The sequence below is a fragment of the Neovison vison genome, chromosome 14, assembly GCF_020171115.1.
Source record: "Neovison vison isolate M4711 chromosome 14, ASM_NN_V1, whole genome shotgun sequence".
Lineage (NCBI taxonomy): Eukaryota > Metazoa > Chordata > Mammalia > Carnivora > Mustelidae > Neogale > Neogale vison.
Window position 1 is genome coordinate 17,741,774 of NC_058104.1, and position 23,982 is coordinate 17,765,755.

General features: G+C 54.1%; 1 protein-coding gene across 3 annotated transcripts; it reads left to right on the forward strand.

Annotated features, from left to right (window-relative positions):
• The first annotated feature begins 1,448 nt into the window (after nucleotides 1-1,448).
• On the forward strand, nucleotides 1,449-22,899 carry FLYWCH1 (FLYWCH-type zinc finger 1). 3 transcript variants are annotated; one of them, XM_044232996.1, is made up of 10 exons: nucleotides 1,449-1,580; nucleotides 3,455-3,521; nucleotides 15,041-15,484; nucleotides 15,754-16,209; nucleotides 17,391-17,837; nucleotides 17,971-18,234; nucleotides 18,571-18,840; nucleotides 19,697-19,969; nucleotides 21,778-21,850; nucleotides 22,294-22,899. In XM_044232996.1, the coding sequence occupies exons 3-10, from the start codon at nucleotides 15,151-15,153 to the stop codon at nucleotides 22,415-22,417; spliced, it is 2,241 nt and encodes a 746-aa protein (XP_044088931.1). In that variant the 5' UTR covers nucleotides 1,449-1,580; nucleotides 3,455-3,521; nucleotides 15,041-15,150; the 3' UTR covers nucleotides 22,418-22,899. The 3 variants fall into 3 exon arrangements, with proteins under 3 accessions (XP_044088931.1, XP_044088932.1, XP_044088933.1); XM_044232997.1 differs by having other exon boundaries at nucleotides 3,455-3,578; nucleotides 21,778-21,856; nucleotides 22,294-22,380; XM_044232998.1 differs by having other exon boundaries at nucleotides 3,455-3,578; nucleotides 21,778-21,856; nucleotides 22,297-22,342.
• The last annotated feature ends 1,083 nt before the right edge of the window (nucleotides 22,900-23,982 follow it).

Sequence of the window (23,982 nt, forward strand, 5' to 3'; positions counted from 1 at the left end):
AGGCACATCTATAGGGACAGAAAGCTGAATAGTAGCCTGGGGTTCGGGGCTGAGGAATGTTTCAACTGTGGCTACAGGATTCTTCCTGGAGTAAAAATATTCTAAAACTGATTGTGCTGATGTTTGCACAACTTTATGAATATGCTAAAAAAACTGAATTGTACATTTTATTTATTTATTTATTTATGCAAATCTCCTTAATGGAGGCCTAAAGAAATACTAGGGGTTCTCATTTGAGCTTTGGCAGTCAGCCTTTTACAACATCCATGTAATCCATGTCATGTCGCCTTTGCAGTATTCCACAGGGACCTCTAAGAACCCCCAGATTACACTTTGAGAACCATTCCTCTACTGTAAAATTCGTATTTCCCCCTTTGTAATTAATAAGTATCTTTGGGATTATGTAAATACCATTTCCTTGTTAAGATCTCACCCTCCAACTTTAGAGGCCATTAATAATTTTTGCCAAAATCAGCCATTAATTAGGATGGTTGACAAATGATGATTTTCTGCATCATCTCTTCTGCATTTCTTAGTTGAGCTCCTACAGGAAGAGCGAGCCTTCCCTTCTCCCCATTTATTTATTTATTTTATTTATTTATTTATTTATTTTTAGAAAAAGAGTGCTGCAGGCAGGGTTGAGGGTGAGGGGTGGGATCCGGGGAAGGGCAGAGGGAGAGGGACAATCTCCAGCAGACTCCACACCCAGCAGAGAGCCTGATTAGGGGCTCCATCCCACGACCCTGAGATCATGACCCCAACCAAAACCCAGAGTCAGACGCTTAGCCAACCGGGCCACCTAGGTACCCCTACTTATTTATATCAGTATCAACTCTTAGGTTCTTTTATTCAAAGTTATAATCCGTTATTACCAAAATTCACTGTGTTTTGCATCTCAAATTGACCCGGCTTTGCGGTGGGGTCATTTGAAGGTTTCAACAAGGTGTATAAGAAATTTCCTTCTGCTGGCGAAGGAAAGTGACAGGTCTAATACGATATTTAACCAAATGCTCCCGCTTAGTGAGCAGGGAATCAAATCCTCGTGGAGGCCTGGGGGTGGTCTCAAAGAAGCCCCCCAACTCACCTGTCTCAGAGCCCCGCCCAGAATCCCCAGTGCCAGCCGCCTCTGCGGCCAACGCTCCGCCCCTGGGCGCCACCGCCCATTCCTGGGCTTGCCCCGCCCTTTTCGCAAACCCTGGCCCTATATCCCCACGCCGATTGGTCAAGCTGCCAGCTCGTCGCCGCTCACAGAAGAGCCGGAGAAGCGGAGTTTGCCCGAGGAATGGGGCCCCGCGGCCCTGCTGCGCATGCTCGCTGGGAGACTGCTTGGGCGTTCCAAGGGGTCGGCTCCCCAGCCGGGTGGCGCGCGCTCCCGGCCAGCGCGGCGGCGCGCGGGCACGGGGCTCGCTCCCGACAGGGCAGGTGGGGGCGGGGAGCGGGCGCTAGGGTTGTGGTGGCCTGAGGCTCCTGGGCCGCGAGGTCGACGTCGGTGGCTGCGGCGGCCGAGGCCAAAGGACCCGCCGCGGCTCGGTCTCCGGAGAGGGAGGGTTCCGCTGCCGCCACCGCCCGGCCGGTGCCCGGTGAGCACGGGCCCCAGCGGGCCGGGGAGGGTCCCGGGTCCCACGGCGTGGCCGCGCCCCCGGCCAGGCCTCCCCGGGGGTCCCGAGGGCTGCTGAGCCTGGAAGTGGGGGTGGGCACCTGGCTCCGGGTCCCGGCACTCAGGCCGCCTCCTTGTCCTTCACCCGAGACTCGTCTCCCTTCTCCTCGCTCCTCCTTCGCCCCAACCCAGCAAACCCCGGACTGAGCCCCGACACCCCCAGAAAGGGAGCCCCCCCGTTCGCTCCTTCCGCACCCCCGCTCTGCGGTGTCCTCCGCACCGTGCTGACCCGCGCTGGCCCTCACCCCAGCCGCGTCCCGCCTGCGCGGTTCTGTAGGTCCCAGTGACCTTGCACTTTTTGCTGCTGTTAGACCCCTCCTTCCACTTCTGATTGCGCGGATGCCTCTTGTGACTTTCAAACTTTTTGGACTTGAGAAATATGCTCCCCATGCATAACTTGTGCCTGCGGACGTAGATTGCTGGGAGAGAAGTTCAAACGTCCTCTCGCCTCTACCTTTGTTCTGATTTCATTCTGTTGTGTTCTGTCCTTTCCGTTCCCAATGACTATCGCTAACCTGTGACACTGATTTCGGGACCTGGTGGTTCTGACCACAGTTTGAAACCCTTAACAAACCTCCGTCTTTCTCAGCCTCTGCTTCTTGCCTCTGGGGGATGCTGAGTTCCAATAATCAGATAATCATGGTAACCTTCAACTTCCCCCCAAAAGGTATATTTTTAATACTTTGGCATTTCTGCATCTCAGGGCCAAAAATCATTTCGAGGACTGGATTTGAATTTTCTGGTTTGATGCCATCAGGTTTATCTTGTTCCTCTTCCAAAGGCTCCTAGTCACACTGGGAGAAGAGAGGGTGTGAGCTTGGGGCTGGAGCGTGGAGTGTTTATAAGGGAGAAGGAGATGATTTTTACTGGAGAGAGAAATAATTGAAGTTCAGCTTTAGGAAGATTAACCGGCTGGCACTTCGTAGGGAGAATTAGCCAGGCTGGATGCTGGATGGGAAGGCCACGGAGGAATGGGGGAGGACCAAAGCCCTGGAGTGATGTTCTGTGGGAAGGCCACGGGAAGGTGGTGTGTGACCAGGTACAGAGAATGAGATTTGAGGACACATGAGGCCTGGTGAGGAAGGAGTAAAAAAAAAATAGCTAAGATTCTGGGGTGCTGGCTGGTTCGGTGGGTAAGACACGGGACTCTTGATCTCCAGGTTGTGAGTCTGAGCCCCACATTAGGCATAGAGATTAGTTTAAAAAGAAAAAAGAAAAGAAAAAAAATGCTAAGATTCTGGTGACTGAAGGACCTGGGTCTGGAAGGACCTGGAGCCAGAATCTTCCTTTCTGTGCCCTGTGCATCTCTCAGGTACTCAGGAGTGGGGTTCCCAGGGGACATATGGCAATGGTATTGTTGGGCTGGGTGGGCTGCATCCAGCAGGCAGAGGCCGGAAATGCTGCGAAACATCCCTCATTGCACAGGACAGCCCCCCTCCCCCCAAATGCCAGTGGTGCTGAGGTTGAGAAGCCCTGCTTTAGAGCCGTGATTCCGAATCACTGGGGGCGGGGGGTGGTCGCTGCCACCTTCAACACCTCCTAGGAGCAATACCTGTGTGTACATACACACAGAGAGTATGCGTATTTCATAGGAAGTTCACCAGTCAGTGAGTGCACACCTCTACCCCTCATAGCTCCATAGCACACGTGGGAGGGGGAGAGCAGCTGGAGTCCCCCAGGAGCTTTTTCAAACATCAAGACCCATGGGCCCAGCAAAGAACTCCTTGCGTGATGATTTACAGTTTATGGAAACTTTTCAAATACAGCATCTCATTCGCCACTTTTCTTGTTTCACAGGTAAAATCAGTCCAGAGGATTGATGGAATTTGCCCCAGGTGTCGTACGGAGCAAGTCAGCCTCAGCCGTAAGGACCGGAGTACTGGTGGATGGGGATGGTGGGTCTCGCTCTCTGTGCCTGAAGGTAATTCTGTTGATCCACTGTCAGCTGCCGAGTGAGGCTGGGACGTTCAGGACCTTAGTGATGAGCTCTTGCCTGAGAGGCTCCCGGCAGTCTGGAGTCCCGTGGGTCTCTTAGGTGTGTCAGGTTGACACTGAGCCCTTTGGGACCGCACGCAGGAAAGCAGTATCAGTGGGCAGTTGAGTGTGGGCTCAGAATTGCTCTGTGTCTCAGTCCTGGGGAGGGGAGAAGAGAAGAGAGGGATGAAGCAAACCGCAAGACTCTCGAACCTTCCGTGTACATCTGCCCGATTTAAAATACTCGTCACTCGGGGTGCCTGAGTGGCGCAGTGGGTTAAAGCTTCTGCCTTCGGGTCAGGTCATGATCTCAGGGTCCTGGGATCGAGCCCCACATCAGGCTCTTTGCTTGATGGGGAGCCTGCTTCCCTTCCTCTCTCTGCCTGCCTCTCTGCCTGCTTGTGATCTCTGTCTGTCAAATAAGTAAATAAAATCTTAAAAAAAAAATACTCGTCACTCAATAAATCTTGAGTGAGTGAAAATTAAATACTACAAAACAAACACAAGGATCCAAGTATTGACCTTAACGCAATGATCATCCAGAGTAAAAGAATGCATTTGAAGTCCACCCACGATAAGTAGACATATGCGTGGCGGGGTAAAAGTTTCATAAAGTCATACCCACTTATATTGCATGCAGTGCAGATTGGCAGAATTTTAAAGATTGCGGACTTGAACCAGGGATGACAGGGCCAGTGATCCAGGCAATTAGAAAAGCAGAACCTTAGACCGAAACAAAAGAAATAAAGCTGTCTCAGACAGATGTGGAAGGAACGTGTATGGAAGCTTTTACTTAACTCATTAACCAAGGAACCAGAAAGATCTAATAACCAGTTTGCAAGAGAATCCAGAGAAGATTCCAGAAGATGACAGATACTGAAATGTGCACCTGGAAGCAAAACTGGCTTTTTCTTCAGGCGGAAGAATTGTTTACATGTACTTATTTGCATGGAAAGTTTATTGCCCATAGACTAGAATAGTTTTGCATTGATCTTGGTTATCTACGCTGTGCAGAGCTGTCCCAGTAGCTCAGGCTGGAAGCCCGTAACCTGGAAGGATGTGTTCTAGACAGTGCCCAGTTTCCGCTGAGGCGCAACGGTCCTTTACAGTCTCATTACCTCAGTGAAAGATACTTCTGATCAGGGAATGAGGCTGGTCTCAGTCGATTTGGCCTGGTTGCTTGCGTAGGTATGAGCACATTAATTCACTGTAAAGGCCCTCTGGAGTTTGCTTTGCTGGAAGGAACCTTCCAGGATGGGATTTTTACAAGTCTGGTATTTGCTATCCCAAGGTACGGAAGCCATGCTAAGCTCTCTCCTCCACATTTCACTTATATTGCTTAGAAGTTTGAGCAAATTCCCGTCTGTTCTTGAGGTTCTCCGAATAGCTCAAGGTATGTGAAATACATTAAAATGTTACAGGATTGGGGTACCTGGGTGGCTCAGTGGGTAAAGCCTCGCCTTCGGCTCAGGTCATGATCTCAGGGTCCTGGGATCAAGCCCCACATCGGGCTCTCTGCTCAGCGGGGAGCCTGCTCCCCCGCCCCCCGCCTGCCTCTCTGCCTACTTGTGATCTCTTTCTGTCAAATAAATAAATAAAATCTTTAGGGGCGCCTGGGTGGCTCAGTGGGTTAAGCCGCTGCCTTCGGCTCAGGTCATGATCTCAGAGTCCTGGGATCGAGTCCCGCATCGGGCTCTCTGCTCAGCAGGGAGCCTGCTTCCCTCTCTCTCTCTCTCTGCCTGCCTCTCTGTCTACTTGTGATTTCTCTCTGTCAAATAAATAAATAAAATCTTTAAAAAAAATAAAAAATAAAAAAAAATAATAAAATCTTTAAAAAAAATGTTACGGGATCGTCTCAGAAAAGATGAAATCATAACTCTCCTGCTGACCCAAAATAAACAGGTGTTATGATTTTATTTAACACATTAATGAGGGAGCATGTACAGTGAGACAGATTAAGTAAGATCACGTATATAAAATACTTCCTGTGGGGCCTGGCACACACACAAAAAGAAAACCCTTTAAATCCTTCTTAGGCACGTCACTTAGTGACTGACACGTTTCTCCAGGGCTTCTCCTCAAGTGTTTCTCAAAGCACAGTCCGTGGTCTCCCAGAGCCTCATGGGGTGCTTGCTAAAAATCCAGATTCTTGAATCCCTCTCCAGATCCTCTGTCCAAATTTCAGATGGAAATCCAAGCATTTGTATTTTTATCAAGGGCCCCGGGGAATTCTTAAAAAGGCCAGAGTTACACATACAGCTAATTATAATAAAACTTGCATGAAAACTATACTTAGCTCATTGTACGGATTCACTCTTTCTCTTATTTCATTTTTTAAATTTTATTTCACTTTTTAAACACTGATCTCAAGTAGGCTTTCTCAGCCTTGGCTTGGTTGGCATTTTGGACCAGATGCTCCTTTAGGGGGTGTTGGAGAAGCCACCCTGGGCACTGTAGGATGTCGGGCAGCATCCTTGACCTGGCCCGGTAGATGCTGGTAGCACGCCCTGTCTCCCAGTGGCGACAACCAGAAATATCTCTGGACATTATCAGGTATTGCCTGGGAAGCAAATCACCTTGACCGACAACCACCAGTCTGAACCCACTGCACTGATACCTAGGGCAGAATCCTTAGTGTGAAAAGAACCATTTTTACTGATTTTACCAGTTGAGGCCCTGAAGGCGGACACAGGCGTCTTGAATGAGGACTGTCTTTATCAGCCTGCTCTCGGTCACAGAAGCAAGGATTCAGCCTTGGTTCCTCTGCTGGGACACGACAGAACAGCGGACTCTGACTGAGGGGCTTATTTGGAAGATAAACTGAAGATAAACTGGGGTAGTGAGTGCAGAGCCCTTCCCGGCTAGTGGCAGCCACGTCCTTGTGTCTGGTAAATAGAAAATACTGTCATCACTGTCTTGTCCAGCTGGGAAAACAGAAACTACTGTAAGATTTCTCTTTTTTTTTCCCTCTAAAGATTTTATTTATTCATTTGACAGAAAGAGAGAGATAGTGAGAGAAGGAGTACAAGAGAGGGAGAGGGAGAAGCAGGCTTCCCGCTGAGCGGGGGCTTGATTTCTACCTGGAATCATGACCTGCCTGAGCTGAAGGCAGGTGCCTAACCACTGAGCCACCCAGGCACCCTCACTGTAAGATTTCCACTGGGGGTTTCCTTGTGGTCCCTGGTGGTGGAGGAGCTGGGAGGCCAAACAGGAAATGGCGAGCGAGCCCGAGTATGGCAGGGACCCCACACTGCCGGCACAGCCAGGCTGAGCTCCAGGGCAGGCAGGTGGCTTCTGGAACATCCTCCTTGCCCCAGCCTCCAGTGTCCCACTGTGCCTCCCATGGGCCAGATCAGCCGGAAGTCACTGGGATGAACCATGAAATAGCTGGTTTGTAGGGCCGCATCGGTGCAGCTGACGACGTACTCTGAAGGCAGCTCTGAGCATCAGCTTCCGCTGCAAGAGGGAGAAGCAAGAGGTGCTTCTTAGGTCTTACTATAGCCTCCCAGGGCACAGAGAGGCACCCCGTTAGCTCTACACCAGCTAGGCCTGGGCTGGAGTCTTGGCTCTCGCTAGCCATGTGTGCCTGGGCTGCTCACTTATGGCCCCAGACACTGAGCGGGGCTGGTGGTGACACTTGGTAAGAAGATTGCTGGGTCACCGGACTGGAGGTGTGGGCTAGTGCCAGAGGAGCTTTGTTCCTGGCTCAGGTCCCAGGTCCCAGGATGGACAGCGAGGCTCTGGACCAGAGGGTGTCTCCCTCTCTCTCTCTCTCACCCTACACTCAGGAGGTCTCTGTCACTTACTTTCTCTGTCAACTCCCACTTCGTCTGTAAGTTTGACACTTGGGTTTTCAAAGTCTTTTGAGTTAATTTTAGACTTTTTTTTAAAAAAGATTTTATTTATTTATTTGACGGAGTGAGAGAGATCACAAGTAGGCAGAGAGGCAGCCAGAGAGAGAGGAAGGGAAGCAGGCTTCCAGCTGAGCAGAGTCCGACGCGGGGCTCGATCTCAGGACCCTGAGATCATGACCAGAGCTGAAGGCAGATTCTTAACCCACTGAGCCACCCAGGTGCCCCTAATTTTAGACTTTAAAAGCATTGCAAAGGTAGTACGAAGAATTCCCACATACCCATCATCTGGTCCCCCCAATTGTCAACCTCTTACCCGATGCTGCGTGGAGAGTGAATCAGGATATCAACATGGTACAGTTCTCTTTGCCTACACTGTTGACCTGACTCCAATTTCTCCAGCTTGTCCCCAACATCCTTTTTCTGTCCCGCCATCCCATATGGCATTTAGCTGCTCGGTCCCCTCAGCCCTCTCCAGTCAGTGACAGGTCCTCACCCTGCCCTTGTCCTTGATGACCTCAGCGTTTTTCAAGTGTTCTAGTCACTTGTTTTGTGGACTGTCCCTCGATGTGCCTTGTCTGATTGAAGTGGAGGTGTGCACTTGGGGCAGGAATATCCCAGAGACCGTGGGTGTCCTTGGTGCATCTCATCAAGGACATCATGGTGTAGACATGTCTTATGACCGACTAAGTCGGCCTCGATGCCCCGGGGTGTTCGCAGGATTTCCCCTCTGTCGTTACTGTGTTTCCCTTTGTAGTTAATATATTTCTCGGAGGGAATGTCTTTGAGGCTCTGCGGGTCCCACAATAAGGATTTTTAATGTCCTCAAGTGTTGCTCATTTCTCTGTTCCGTCATCTGTATTACCCTTTCATTTCTCGTGTGACTTGTCACAGGAGAGTTACGGAGTTAACGGACAAATGATGGAATGAGGAGATGGAGCTTGTCTCCCGTTTCCCCAGGTGCTGAGTTCATGCACATTGTCCACAATTTCAAGAAAAAGAAATGGAAGGAGAAAGTAAATGACTACTCTTCCTACTTTTAACATTTTGAGATATTTCTTCCTAGGTATTTAAGGCTTTGGGGTTTTATTTTTGTTTTAAAGATTTTATTTATTGGGGCGCCTGGGTGGCTCAGTGGGTTAAGCCTCTGCCTTCAGCTTGAGTCGTGGTCCTGGGGTCCTGGGGTCCTGGGGTCCTGGGATCAAGCCCCACATGGGGCTCTCTGCTCAGCGGGGAGCCTGCTCCCCCCCCCTCTGCCTGCCTCCCTGCCTGCTTGTGATCTCTCTCTGTCAAATAAATAAATAAAATCTTTAAAAAACATAAAAATAAAGATTTTATTTATTTGACAGGGAAAGACACAGCGAGAGAGGGAACAGAAGCAGGGGGAGGGGGAGAGGGAGAAGCAGGCCTCTAGCTGAGCAGGGAGCCCAATGCGGGGCTCGATTCCAGGACCCCAGGATCATGACCTGAGCCACCCAGGCACCCCATTTTTTTGTTTTGTTTTGTTTTTGAGGCCATGAATACATAAAATCAGTCTGTAACCGACAACTCTGAGCAGAGACTCCAGAGGCAGAGGGAGAGGCCCCGCGGGGTCCAAGCTGTACTTGGGTTTGTTTTTGGGAAAACCTTAGCTTAGAAAAGATGGTATTTGCAGACTTTGTTCACTGCATCTGCTTCCTAAATGTTAAGTTTTGTAAATACAAACATTTTGGGAAATCTTTGGTTATTTTTGCTTCATGGAAGAACTCCCACGTTCTTGTTTTGGAAACGGTCGTGTGAGGCCGCTCTTTCTTGCCGAGGACGCAGTGCGCGGGCCCTATGGAGCAGCACCGCCACCCTGCGGCCGCCGGGAGCATTGCTGCCGGGCTTCTCGGTGCGCGCTGGCGCCGGTTCTAGGCCCGCCTTACGTAATGATTTGATCCTGGGCTGGCGCTCCATCTGGTCTAGGTGGGTCTAGGTCCACCGTAAAGTGGGGCGAAATCGCAAAGGACATGTTGATGCGACGTGTGTGTCACGGAAAACAAAACGTCCGTCCAGAGCTCTGACCTAAAAAGGGACAGAGCTGTGCGTCTGAGGGGCAGGATTATGGGGCGTTGACTAGGAATTCGGTTCTTAACAGTTTAAACAAATTTTTTTTTTTAAAGATTTTATTTATTTATTTGACAGAGAGAGATCACAAGTAGGCAGAGAGGCAGGCAGAGAGAGAGGAGGAAGCAGGCTTCCTGCCGAGCAGAGAGCCCGATGCGGGACTGGATCCCAGGACACTGAGATCATGACCCAAGCCGAAGGCTGCGGCTCAACCCACTGAGCCACCTTTTTAAAAGATTTTATTTATTTATTTGACAGACAGAGATCACAAGTAGGCAGAGAGGCAGGTAGAGAGAGAGAGGGAAGTAGGCTCCCTGCCGAGCAGAGAGCCCGATGCGGGGCTCAATCCCAGGACCCTGGGATCATGACCCGAGCTGAAGGCAGAGGCTTTAACCCACTCAGCCACCCAGGCGCCCCTAAACAAATTTTTATATCATTTTTACAATATAATCTTCGCAACCTCCACAATCTCCTAATATTCAATCCCTCTTCTTTGATGAGGAAACCACGCCCAGTAGGGAAAGGCCTGCTTAGGGTGTACAAGACCGGTTTTCGGGGCGCCTGATGGGCTCATCAGTGGAGCGTGTGACTCTTGATCTCAGGGTTGTGAGTTTGAGCCCCATGTTGGGTGTAGAGATGACTTTAAAAAAATCTTTAAAAAAAAAAAAAGGAAAGAAAAAGAAAACTATTTTTTATCCTAGTGACCCTGGGGACCTGAGTCCCTATAAGGATATTTTCTAAGCAGTTTTATTGAGATCTGATTTACACGCATACAACTCCCCTGTCAAGAGTGTATAACTCACTGTATTCCATGTGTCCACGGAGTCCAACAACCATCACCACAATCAGTTTCACTGATTCACAATCAGTTTCATTACCCCAAAAGCCCCACACCTCTTAGCATCACTTCCAGATCTCCCCTCGCCACCAGTCCTGTGCATCTACGTTCCATCTCGGTGGATTTGCCTGTTCTCAACATGTCATATGAACGGAGTCATGTATATGCTATCTTTTGTGTCTGGCTGCTGCTGCTTTTTTTTTTTTTTTTAAGATTTTATTTATTCATTTGTGAGAGAGAGAGAGAGAGAGAGCACAAGCTGGGGGAAGAGGCAGAGAGGGAGAGGAAGAAGCAGACTCCTCACTCGTTCTCGGGACCTGGAGCTCATGACCTGAGCTGAAGGCAGATGCTTTACCAGCTGAGCCCCCCAGGCGCCCCGTGCCCAGCTTCTTTGACTAAGCATGATGTTCTCAGCGTTCATCTGTCACGTGCCAGAACTTGATTCCTGGTTATGGCCGAATATCATTCCGTCGTATGGACGGACCACACATAGGCCCTGCGCAGGTGGTTTCGAGGGAGATCGCGGTGTACGGATCGACACAGCTGGTGCCAACCCTGCACGGGGTGCTAAACGAGAGAGCGGTTGGTGTCCGCAGAGCTGGCGGGCAGCCTGCAGACAGCCGGGCCGAGAAGGCAGGAGTGTGGGCCGGCCTTCCAAAGTCGGACTGTTGAGGGAAGGAGGGGCTTTGGTTAGGTCTTACTCTCAGACACAGGAGACCGAAGAATCTTGGTAGTCCCGGTGCAGAGAACGTGGAGGCAGAGAGTGTTGGTGACCAGAGAGATCAGGACATGAAGGGTGGAGAAGGGGCCCAGAGGGGAGGGGAGCTGTACCAAGGGAACTGGGGGGAGACAGCTTATTTCCAGGTCAGGAGAAAATATGTATGCCCCCTTCATCCAGATAGTGAAGAGTGGTAAGAGCTTATGGAGAGTTCCATCCTCGGAGGGTAAACTGTGAAGCAGATAAAATGGTTAAAGTCCGCATCCTGGAGAGAGAACTTCAGCTTGTTTGAAATCTGCCTTTTCGGGGCGCCTGGGTGGCTCAGTGGGTTAAAGCCTCTGCCTTCAGCTCAGGTCATGATCTCAGGGTCCCGGGATCGAGCCTCGCATCCAGCTTTCTGCTCAGCAGGGAACCTGCTTCCTCTTCTCTCTGCCTGCTGCTCTGCCTACTTGTGATTTCTTTCTGCCAAATAAATAAATAAAATCTTTAAAAAAAAAAAAAAAAGAAATCTGCCTTTTCTGCACAACCTCATTCCCCAGTGATGTTAGGTAAATGGAACATTTCTCCATGTAGTTTGTTACAGATTTGTGTGCATGTGGTAAAACATATATCACAAAAATTTACAGCTTGAATCATTCTGGCCCTCACGCTGGTATGCCACCATGGCCACCCTCCGCTGCCAGAATGTCGTCATCATCATCCCGAACTGAAACCACACCCACTGAACAACAGCTCCCTGTCCCCTCCCCCCTGCAGCGGCCCCCCGATTCTGCAGCCATGAATTGGACTAGTGTAGGGACTTTACAGAAGTGGAATCCCATGCATTAGTTTTTTTTGTGACTGGCTTATTACATTGCAGACTTTTTGCTATTTTTGTTGTTGTTGTTAAGATTAGAGAGAGAGAGAACACAAGCAGGGGTAGCAGCAGGCAGAGGGAGAAGCAGGCTCTCTGCTGAGCAGGGAGCCCGATGTGGGGCTCGATCCCAGGAACCCGGGATCATGACCTGAGCCAACGGCAGACATTTCACTGACTAAGCTACCCAGGCGCCCCCATTACAGGGGGCCTTAATTCTCATTGCCATCCTTCATACTTAATTTTTTTGTTCTTCTTGGTGGATTACCAGCCCATTAAGTGTGATCAGCTGAGGGATTTAACGTTTCTGTATCATGGCCCCTGAAGTTCAAATGCACTTTGGTACTGTGCATCTCACAACCTTTTCTGTTCCATCCATCAAAAAGCCAAAACCCACCAGGCTCAATTACCTTCCAAGAGTACCAGTTACTGCTGAGTAACAAATGACCCCGATCTCACTGGCTGAAGATAAGTTTATTATTGATGCGTATCCCATGAGGTGGGTGGGCTGTTTCCATGGCCGCTGTGCAGGATCGCACAGGCAGGGGGTCTGCTGGGCCGCACAGTGCAGGATGCTTTTCCACGATGCCCGGCAGTTCTTCCTGCCAGCACGTGGCCGCTCACACGGCTTCCTAACTTGGTGTCTCCTAAGGGTGAGGACTTCTAAGCCCCCAGGTTGCTTCCGCCACACTCAGCAAGTCTCAGAGCGAGGGACCCGTCTGGGCTGGAGCCTGTCCAGATTCAAGACCACATTGCGAGGGGGGCCTGCGTACTTGATGTGGTCATTAGACGATCTACATTCCGAGACCCCTTAGTGGCTGAGGATGGTAACCATCAAACCAATCCAAGTTCAAGGTCATTGCCAGACCCCTGCTTTTCAGCAGATGATGAGGGTGTGTTGGGGGGTGAGTTGGGGGTGGCCAGAGTTCGCCTTTGGTTGTGCTGAAATCTCTTCCGTATCCTTTGAGGGGTGTACGTGTTAGAAGCATTTTATGCAGAACCTGTATTTGAGGAGATCTCACTGTCCTCTGACTCTGGGGTACCCATGACTCCGGGTCCTATTCCTGTGGAATGTGGGGGCTCTTAGTCATGCCAGTGCTCTCTAGTTTGGAGGAGGCCAGCCTTCGGCATTTGATGGTCTGAGGCCAGTGGCGTGTCGGGGTCCCCACAGCATCCCCTCTTGCCCCGCGTGTGGCAGGGACCCAGGGCTGGGCCTGTTGGAGTGTGTGTGCTGTGTGGACTGCGACCACAGTGCTTCGCCTGGCTGGAGTTGTCCGAGGCCTCTGCAGAAGGGAGGGCCGGCCCCCTGCACCCTTGGTCCTGCAGGCTGGAGGCCGCTGGGACGCGGAAGAGCACCAGCCGGCTGGGGCATGGGACCCAGAGCACAGGGACCACAGTGCGAGGGGAGCAAGCTGGCTGCTGACTGACGGTCCTGCCTCAGGCCAATTCGCGAGAGGGACATGGCGGTCCGGGGCGGGGCTTCCCGCTGTCACCCTTTTCTGCCCAGAGCATCTCTGCATGCACACTAGGTCCTGCTGGGGCCGGTCTCCAGGGGTCCACGCGTCCCGGCCCAGCCACGTCACGGTGTGGGGCGGGATGGGCAGGGCAAAGAAGGGTGGCACGGGAGGAGCGAGCATTGGAAAGTCCAGGGCATGACACGGGAGGGCAGCACAGCCAGGATTCTCAATCAGGTGGCCTGGGACCTGGAAGATTTCCTTGAGTCTCGCCACCATCTCCCACCCCAACCCCCTGTGATGGGCTTCTCCGCTGCCCTGGGATGGGCAGGCGTGTATGGCGAGATGGGGCGGGGATGAGGCACCCCTCTGGGCCTTCAGCCTTGGCTCTGTCCTAATGGGGCACTGGGGCCCTGCCCTTAGCCTGACCAGGCCTTGGGGAGCTGAATCTGGGCCCCAAACCAGGAACTCCAGAGCAGGAATGGCGACACTGGAAACGAGGGTGACAGCTCACAAATGGGGAGCTGAAATGTGCAGGGAGGCTGCAGTCCTGCTTCTTCTTAAGGAGAGTCAGGGGAGACCGAGCCATTCACCCACCAACCAGTCCCTCAAGAAAGCAAGGAAGTTCAACCTACACTGGTATCCAGGGCCCCGTCTCCAGGCTAGCTCCACCCCTGTAACACATCCTTTGTGCTTCTCCATCCCAGAAGCCAGGGGTCCTGGAGTAACTGTGGATTCTCTGCACACCTCTACCGCCCCGTCCCCTCCCAGCTGAGGCAGCACCAGCCCCGGCTCAGACACAAGGTCACTGCCCTCCACGTGTCCTGGCATCTCCTGAGTACTGTGTGGTCCGGGGCCTCCGGCCCAGGCTGGGGGACAGATCAGGTTGTGAGTCCAAATAGTCCCGCCTCTCAGAGCCAGACGTCTCCTTTGTGGTCTACAGAGCGCCCGTGGGTGCCCGGCTTTCTCCCTGTGACACAGTGTCAGGAGGTGGGACACCAGGTATCCAGGGAGGGTCTGGGACCTGAGCCTGTGACCTGCGTGCTGGTCTCTGAGGCTTGGTGCTCAGGAAGGCCAGTTACCGACATCCCAGATGAGGTAAACCAGGTCCTGTGAGAGGTCAGGCTCTGGAACCCCCTCGACCCGACTCCCGGCTCTGCACTTCGTGGCCATGTTGGCTGTCCTAGCGTGCCTCAGTGTCCTCATCTGTACACTGGATCAATAAGAATGATAAACTATTATAACATGGGGCCAAATTAAATGGGAAACCCCGTGAAGACATGTCCCACCATGCTCAGCACCTAAGGGCCTCTATTTGTAGAAGCTCATGGTCCTCAGTGCCTCAGTCTCCCCAAAAGCCCCTGGAGAGCCCAGCCTGTGGCACATTTTACAGACAGGAGTGTGGCATTTGTGGAGGGGACGTCACCAGACCGCAGTTGCCTGAGAGGGCACAGAGGAGCAGAAGCACCTACCCGGGGTGCCCCAGCTCCACCCAGGACTCTCCCCAGCCTTTCAGCCCCCTCTGGCTCCACCTCCAGCCCACGTCCATCTTCCTGAGCCCCAGGCCCAAGGGGGCCTCCATGGATGGATTTTGCCTCCTTCCTTAGGACGGACCCCCTGGACTGCCAGGTTCCTGAGCAGGGAGGAGGAGGAGGAGGACAAGAACTCCACCTGCTGGGTCCTGAGCGTGGCCGCAGGGACTGGCCATCATCCCAGAATGCCCCTGCCGGAGCCCAGCGAGCAGGAGGGCGAGAGTGTGAAGGCTGGCCAGGAGCCATCCCCGGAGTCCCCTGAGCCAGGCACCAATGTTGTCCCCGTAGCGCCCACGAAGCCCCAAGAATTCTCCGAACTGGTCCTGCTGACGGCCTCCACCGAGAGCGTGGATGGGGTGGACTCCCAGCCCGAAGGAGGGCACTGTGTCCTGTCCCTGGAGATGTCCAGTCCTGACGCACTGGCCAGGACCCCCCAGATCCTGTCAGTGGAGGAGCAAGTGGGGGCAGTCCGGCCAACCCCCCAGGCCTTTGAGCAGAAGCACAACAAGCCAGACACAGGTGAGTTCCAGGCCTCCTGCTCCTGGCCCAGCTCCCTCAGTGGGCCTGCTCGCTCAGACATAGGCCCTGTGGACCCCTTTCTAAGGGATGGCCTTGGGGTCCCATCTCTGCTTGGAGCCAAGCATCCTTTTCTCTAACCAGGACTCTGTCTGGCTGGTGTGATGATCTCAGGGCATCGTCCCTGCACATCCCCCCACGCTCCCATCCATGCCCTTGGCCTCAACACTTGCTCCGTTCCAGCCAACCCAGCCCTCTCTTTTCCTCCACAGCCCCCAAACCCCTGGAGTTCCTGAGGACCCCTTTCGGGGGCCGCCTTCTGGTGCTTGAGTGCTTCCTGTACAAGCAGGAGAAGGCAGTGGGGGACAAGGTGTACTGGAAATGCCGTGAGCACTGGGAGCTGGGCTGCCGGGGCCGGGCCATCACCCGAGGCCCGAGGGCCACGGTGATGCGGGGCCACTGCCACCCGCCCGATGAGGAGGGCCTGGAGGCACGGCGCCGAAGACAGAAGCTGCCCGGCCCGGCCCTGCCTGAAGGCTTGGGGGGTCCAGATGGCCCTGGGGGCCAACCAGAGGAGCCGCTGAAAGGGGTGGGCCCCTGGCTGTGCCCTAAGGAGCCAGAGCGCACCCCTGGGTTGGTGCTGAGCAAGCCGGCTGCAGTAGAGGAGGGGCCGCGAGCCATGTCGCTGCTGAGCTTGCCCCCCAAGAAACGCCCGACGCTGGGGATCGGTGAGTGCCCCGTGCCCGACCTCCACTCTGGGACAGGCAGGAACCCGGGGGTCCTTACCTGTGCTCAGATGGAAACGTGGGGCCCCCATGGTTTGTAATGCGCTCCAAGTCAGCATGGCCCAGAAATCATCAAACCCGGGGGACAGAACTAGTGCTCCAGAACCACGGGGCTCAAGTCCTTCTGGAACTTTGTGATGCGGGTCTGGTGCTAGGCCCAGAAATGTGAGTTTGAACAGAGCGAGGTGGTCCTGGTGGCCCAGGACATTAGGGGAGGTCAGCCTAGGGGAGAGCTCTGGACCAGGTTCAGGTCACAGCCCCACCCCACCAAGGTTCAGCACAGGTGCTGAAGCTCTGGGGTTTTGGGAGCTGTCCGGGTTGGGGCATCGCTCCAGTGCGGAGGGGTGGGGGGGGGGTGAGATGCTTGATGGGCTGGAAGCGCTCAGCGCCAGTCCCACATGTGGTGGCACCCAGTGCGCGGTAGCTGAGGTCTTGGTGGCTTTTATTACCAGCAAAGGGGAGGTGGACTTGTCCCAAGGGTTGGCTCCCTCCTGATCCAGATGTGAGGGTTTAAGGACTTAGGGCTGCTGCTGTGCTGGGTGCTGGAGCGGGGGAAGGGGCGGGGTGGGGGGAGGCGGAGAATATGTGTTTTTTACTGTCTATTTTTCTTTAAAGATTTTATTTATTTATTTGACAAAGAGACAGAGATCACAAGTAGCAGAGAGGCAGACAGAGAGAGAGGGGAAAGCAGGCTCCCCACTGAGCAGAGAGCCCGATGGATGCATGAGGGGCTTAATCCCAGGATCCTGAGATCATGACCTGAGCCCAAGGCAGAGGTTTAACCCACTGAGCCACCCAGGCGCCCCAAATAAATAAAATCTTAAAAAAAATTAGAGAAAAGTTTCAAACAAACCTTAAAAAGAGTACGGACAGGTGTGTTACACCATGAGGTGTAACCACCTGAGCTGGGGCCTCCCCGCTAACCTCCCGGAGAGGACCTACACCTTCTCCCTGGCTCCCTTGGGGTGTTGGGGGGTCGGGAGAATGCCCAAGGGGCCCATGCACACCCAGCTCAGGGGAAGCCCCAGTCGGCGTCCGCATCAAGGGAAAAAACGCTTGGCCCCCCACGCTGCCCCAGACTCCACTCCTCCACCTGCCGTGACTGCGCCAGCTTCCTCCCCCAGGAGAAGCCCGGCCCCTGGAGTTCCTGAGGACATGCTATGGTGGCAGCTTCCTGGTACACCAGTCCTTCCTCTACAAGCGGGAGAAGGCCGTGGGGGACAAGGTCTACTGGACGTGCCGGGACCATGCGCTTCACAGCTGCCGCAGCCGGGCCATCACCCAGGGCCAGCGGGTGACCGTCATGCGGGGCCACTGCCACCCGCCCGACGTGGAGGGCCTGGAGGCCCGGCGACAGCAGGAGAAGGCCATTGAGACGCTGCAGACCCGGCCTGGGGGGTCTGGGGGCCAAGCAGACAAGCTGCTCCGAGGCGTGGATAGCCTGCTCCCCTGCAGGGGGCCTGGGACCCTGACTGTCGCCAAAGCCCGGCCCAGGAAGCGCACAAAAGTCCTTCCAGCCCCGCCCCAGGACCCACAGGGATCCCCTGCCGAGGACCAGGACGAGGACCCAGGTGAGCCCTTTGCACTGCTGGCCCAGAGCCCCCGAGGGTCTTGCTTCCTCAGGTCCAGGGAGGTAGGAGAGGACCCAAAACCCTGAATCGCCACTTCCCTCCCCCCCACCGCACCTGTCCCGTTTCTCCCTAGGAGGCCCTGAGTTCCTGAGGACCCCTCTGGGCGGCAGCTTCCTGGTGTACGAGTCCTTCCTGTACCGGCGGGAGAAGGCGGCAGGGCAGAAGGTCTACTGGACGTGCCGGGACCAGGCCCGCATGGGCTGCCGCAGCCGGGCCATCACCCAGGGCCGGCGGGTGACCGTGATGCGTGGCCACTGCCACCCGCCTGACCTGGGGGGCCTGGAAGCCCTGAGGCAGCGGGAGAAACGCCCCGGTGCGGCTCAGCGGGGGAGCCCAGGTAGGACAGATTGTGGCCAGTGGGCCTTGGTGACAAGCAGGAGACCCAGAAGGCCACCTTTCCCTCAGCCCTCCCATGAGCTCCACCAAGCAGCATCCCGTTCTTAGGGGAACACTCTGGAAGTGGATACAGCCCTCTCCGGTTACTCTCTCCTCCCCTTCCTTGCCTCCCCTCCTCACCTTAGCCCTGCTCTGTCTGGGCAGGGCCCTCCCTGAGCTGCTCTGTCCAGGAGCTATACTGCTCTTGCTTTGAGAACAGGGGCCCCCATCGCCTCCCTGCTGAACTCCAAGACCTGGCTCCCAGTTCTCACCCCACACCTGTCCTGTTTCTCCCCAGGAGGCCCTGAGTTCCTGAGGACCCCTCTGGGCGGCAGCTTCCTGGTGTATGAGTCCTTCCTGTACCGGCGGGAGAAGGCGGCCGGCGAGAAGGTCTACTGGACGTGCCGGGACCAGGCCCGCATGGGCTGTCGCAGCCGGGCCATCACGCAGGGCCAGCGGGTGATGGTGATGCGCAGACACTGTCACCCGCCCGACCTGGGGGGCCTGGAGGCTCTGAGGCAGCGGGAGCAGATCCCCAGCCCGGCGCAGAGGGAAGGCTCAGGTGCGGGTGAGCTGGTGCAGAGCACGGCAGGTGCCGGGCCCCGGTCTCCCTGCTGGGACCTTCTGTCCTTGGCCCTGGGCCTGGTGGGGTCTAGCCAACCACGTGTGGTGGTCTGCAAACAGACCTAAAGCTCCCTAAAGGCAGGGGTGCTTATGCGCTCCATCCTCGAGGCTGGTACTGGTGTGGGACTGGCTGGCAGCAGAGAGAAACCCACTCAGCTGGAGGGAAGGGGACAGGGGGCGTGATCTGCTACAGGACAGGAAGTGCCCAGCACCCACTAATGGGGCAATAAGCCTGGACCTTAGGGACCTTCTGTCTTCCCTCTCGGGTCCATCTATTTTCCTCACTCCCCCGCCCAGTTCTCTCTAGCCCCCCAGACCCCAGCATCGCAGGACCTTTCAATTCAGGGTCTTAAAAGCCTCACGAGAGGGTTGATCAGTTGCCAGCTGGTCGAGGGGAGAGGGGACATGGAGCCAGGAGGCTCCTAGTGCATGGTCCCAGCCAGCCATGGGCCCCGCTGAGTGGTGTGGCCCAACCTTCGAGCGGGGTGCTTGCCAGCAGGTGTGGGGTCCCAGGTGGGTCAGGAGGGGTGTGCAGGGACACAGAGCCAGCCTCCCAGGCAGCCCCAGAGCCCTCAGAAGGAAACAGCCAGTCTGTCCTCCAGGGTGTCAGGGCCGCAGGCCCTGGGCTGGCCGTTGGAGCCGCAGCCCTCGGGCCCCAGAGCGGGGCTGGTCTGCCGGCAGAGAGCAGAGCGCCTCTGTGGGGTCACCGCAGGCTCAGAGGAAGCGGCTTCTGTCCCTGCCGCCCAGGCTCTGCAGCCTGCTTCCGAGCTGCCCCGTTCACGTTGCCACATTCCTTCCAGGACCCCTCCAGCCTCTGGAGTTCCTGAGGACGTCCCTCGGAGGCAGGTTCCTGGTGTACGAGTCCTTCCTCTACAGGAAGGAGAAGGCGGCAGGGGAGAAGGTCTACTGGATGTGCCGGGACCAGGCCCGGCTGGGCTGCCGCAGCCGGGCCATCACGCAGGGTCAGCTGGTGACTGTGATGCGCAGCCACTGCCACCAGCCCGACCTGGCGGGCCTGGAGGCCCTGAGGCAGCGGGAGCGGCTCCCCAGCGTGGCCCCACAGGCGGACCCAGGTGCAGAGGGGATTGGCGGTCAGAGTGGGGTGAACACGAGCGGTGGGGCTTGCAGCCCTCCCAGCCCATGGTGCGGACACCTCAGAGGACAGGCACTGTCTGAGGAGCTTTGTGCCCTGGCCTTTCTACCTTTCCAGAGTTTTCTACCTCTCCTGTCCTCTGGAGCCTTTTCCAGAACTTGAAAGCACCCCTAGATCCGTCCCGTTCTCAGAACAACTCCCCTTCTCATTTGTGTCTTCTCCTTTCGCTTATCCTAAGAGGTCTTAACTGGTCACAGATCAGTCTCTTGAAAATCAGATGAAAAAACAGAGACTGCTCCAGAAGAGCGTGCCAGTGTTTGTGTGTACACACACCCGCGCATGCATACACACAGGCTTACACACACACGTGCACACACACACGTGCATACACACGGACACTCATCAGGTTTTGCCAAGAACTAATTTTATTGAACTGAAAGTGGGTTCCCGTCACATAAACAGGATAGAAAACAAGTCATTAAAAAGCATTTTTGTGTTTCATGTTAATTCATGCGAACAATAAGGGCCACATCTTAGAAAATACAAAAATGAATCCAAGTTGTATAAAACCACCAAAAGAAATATGGCTCTGCTAAAAAAAAAAAAAGGTGGTTTCTGGGAGAAAGGAGTGTTTGGCGTCAGTGAGAAATAGAAGTCGTGGGGGGCATTGGGTGGCTCATTAAGCATCTGCCCTCGGCTCAGGTCAGGATCCTGGGGTCCTGGGATCAAGCCCCGTGTCAGGCACCCTGTTTAGCGGAGAGCTTATTTCTCCCTCTGCCTGCTGCTCCTCCTGCTTGTGGTTTCTCTCTCTGTCATAAAAGTCTTTATAAAAAAGATTATTTATTTGTGAGAGGAACAGTGAGTGAGAGAGAAAGGAGCTGGGGGAAGGGGCAGAGGGAGAAGCAGACTCCCCACTGAGTGGGAAGCCTGATGCCGGGCTTGATCTCCCAACTCCAGGATCAAGACCTGAGCCAAGGGAGCTGCTTAACTGACTGAGACCCCGGATGCCCCAATAAATAATCTTAAAAAAAAAAAAAAAGGGAGATGCCTCGTGGCTCAGTGGGTTAAGCCTCTGTCTTCGGCTCAGGTCATGATCTCAGGGTCCTGGGATCGAGCCCTGCATCTGGCTCTCTGCTCGGTGGGGAGCCTGCTCCCTCTCTCTCTCTCTCTGCCTGCCTTTCTGCCTACTTGTGGTGTGTCTGTCAAATAAATGAATAAAAAAAAATCTTAAAAAACAAACAAACAAGCAAATCCCACATCGGGCTCCCTGCTCAGCGGGCAGTCTGCTTCTCTCTCTCCCACTCCCCCTGCTTGTGTTCCCTCTCTTGCTCTCTCTCTCTGTCAAACAAATAAAAGATCTCAAAAAAAGTTGTGGGACAAGGGCACCTCAGTTCGATGTCTCATTTAGTCCTGCTCTCCTGAATGATAGGACCAAATGCTGACTCTCAGGGTCCCCAGTGGCTTCTTTCACCAGGCACAGGTAGTTTGGGGTGTTAGAAAACCAGAATTTCCAATGGCTTCCCCACAGGGTGGGGGGACCCTTCTACCCCATTTTCCTCATCCTCAGGCCCGTAAAGTTGTCATTACAAAGAGCATGCCTTTGGCTCCAGCAGCTTCAACAAGAAAAGAGTTAACCAGGCGCCTGGCCAGCTCAGTCAGTAGAACACGTGACTCTTGATCTCAGGGTTGTGAGTTCAAGCCCCACATTGGGAAAAATAATAAGAAAGAAAAGAAAATCTTAAACAAGAGAAAAATTATTAACCCTTGGTTTCCACTTTCCTTCCTCAGGAAAGATGGAGCTTCCCCCCGCAGCGCCGCCGTGCGTGCAGCCTGGCTCTCCGGAAAGCCCCGAGACGCGTGGGTAACTGTGAGTTGTCTCGCGCCCCCCCAGGTCACCCCCCACACGTAGTGGCTTATGGCGACACTTTCCATCTCTCGGTGTCAGTGGGCAAGATGTCCGGAGTGTTCGGGTTTGTGGTACTGGCACAGGGTCTCCCCTGAGGTTGGAGGAAAGCTGTGGGCCGGGGCTGCGGTCCCCTGAAGACCCGCAGAGGCTGAGGGTCCCTTCCCCGGGGCCTCAACTCCCTCCCTCACGTGCCTGTGGGCCCCAGCTCTCCCCGGGGGGCTGCTCCTGCGAGCGCCAGCTCTCTCCCTGTGACATGGGGGTCCGGAAGGGAGCAGCAGGTCTTCTCCGCAAGCGCACAGGGGGTGCTCGCCGGGCCAGATGGGACCCAGGCCCCGAAACAGCAGGACTCGTCCAGCGACAAGGACTGAGATCACACAAAGGGCGTTATGTGTTCACAGCAGAGTGAAGCCGGAAACCGGCAGCACAAAGCAAGATGGGGAGCTTACAGATATTGAATGTCACCCCACTCCCGCGCACCCGGTGACTGGAAGAAATCCCGAGACGAGCAGGGACCTGGTCTGAGGTGAGCAGCTTGGAGCCGCGGCCCTGGAGACGCCTGTCGGGGACAGAGCACCGCTTGAGGGAGCCTGGTGGCTGGAAAGACTTCCTTCAAGAAGAAGAAAGATCTCCTGTCGGCAGCTTACGCTACCATGCTAGACGCTGGGAAAAGAAGAAAGGAACGACCCTAAAGCAGAAGGAGGGACGTGAGAAAGAACAGACATGAATGAAATAGAGATGAGAAAATGAACGCGACGCGAAGCTGGCTCTTTGAAAGGATCGACCAAATCGACAAACCTTTAACTACATCGCCTCCAAAATTGCCTTTTATTTCTTTATTATTTTAATTTAATTTTTTTCAAAATTGGTTTATAAAGTTGTAGGGAAAACTCAGGGGTACCCGGCTGGCTCAGAGGGGTGTGCGACTTCTGATCTCGAGGTCATGAGTTCAAGCCCCACGTGGGGTGTACAGATTACTTAAAAAAATAATACCATTATTTATATTTTTTAAGAATTTATTTATTTAGGGGGTGCCTGGGTGGCTCAGTTGGTTAAGCTTCTGCCTTCATCTCAGGTCATGAGCCAGGGTCCTGGGATCGAGCCCCTCATCGGACTCTCTGCTCAGCGGGGAGCCTGCTTCTCCCTCTCCCTCTGCTGCTTGCCCTATTTGTGCTCTCTCCCTGTCAAATAAATAAATAAAAATCTTTCAAAAAGATGCGGGGCTCGATCCCAGGACCCTAAATCATGACCTGGCTGAAGCAGATACTTAACCGACTGAGCCACCCAGGCACTGTTCCTCCTGCCAAAATACAATCTTAAAATAAAGATAGGGAAGACTCATGGGACGCCTGGGTGGCTCAGTTGGTTGGGCAGCTGCCTTCGGCTCAGGTCATGATCTCAGCGTCCTGGGATCGAGTCCCGCATCGGGCTCCTTGCTCGGCAGGGAGCCTGCTTCTCCCTCTGCCTCTGCCTGCCTCTCTGTCTGCCTGTGCTCGCTCTCTCTCCCTCTCTCTCTGACAAATAAATAAATAAAATCTTTAAAAAAAAAAAAAGATAGGGAAGACTCAGATTATTAAAATCAAGTGTTAAAAATGGGGCATTACTGCCTACCCTACAAGAAAAACCACACTCGCACGGAAGGGTCAACCAAGATGAAGTAAAAACGGTCCTAGAAAGATAGGCTACCAAGGCCGAATCAAGAAGAAATAAGAAAATCTGAGTAGACCTGAAAATCTGAATAAACCTGTAAGATGAATTAGTCAATTTATTTTATTTTTTTAAAGATTTTATTTATTTATTTGACAGATCACAAGTAGGCAGAGAGGCAGGCAGAGAAAGGGGGAAGCAGGCCCCCTGCCGAGCAGAGAGCCCGATGCGTCCCCAGACTCTGGGATCATGACCTGAGCTGAAGGCGGAGGCTCTAACCCACTGGGCCACCCAGGCGCCCCTGAATTAGTCATTTTAAAGCTTCCCACCGAGAAAGGCCCCCAGGCCTGGATGGCAGGCCTGGTGCCCTGTACCAGACACTTAGCCAAGAATTGACACCAGCCCTTCACAGACTGTCCTTAAAAGTGGACAAGGACGGAAAG

Excerpts from the sequence above, each read along its gene's own strand:
- FLYWCH1 (XM_044232996.1), top strand. The coding sequence starts at position 15,151 with ATGCCCCTGCCGGAGCCCAGCGAGCAGGAGGGCGAGAGTGTGAAGGCT. Across the intron at positions 16,210-17,390 it reads ACGCCCGACGCTGGGGATCG|GAGAAGCCCGGCCCCTGGAG; the intron begins GTGAGTGCCCCG and ends TTCCTCCCCCAG. Across the intron at positions 21,851-22,293 it reads GAAAGCCCCGAGACGCGTGG|CAGAGTGAAGCCGGAAACCG; the intron begins GTAACTGTGAGT and ends ATGTGTTCACAG.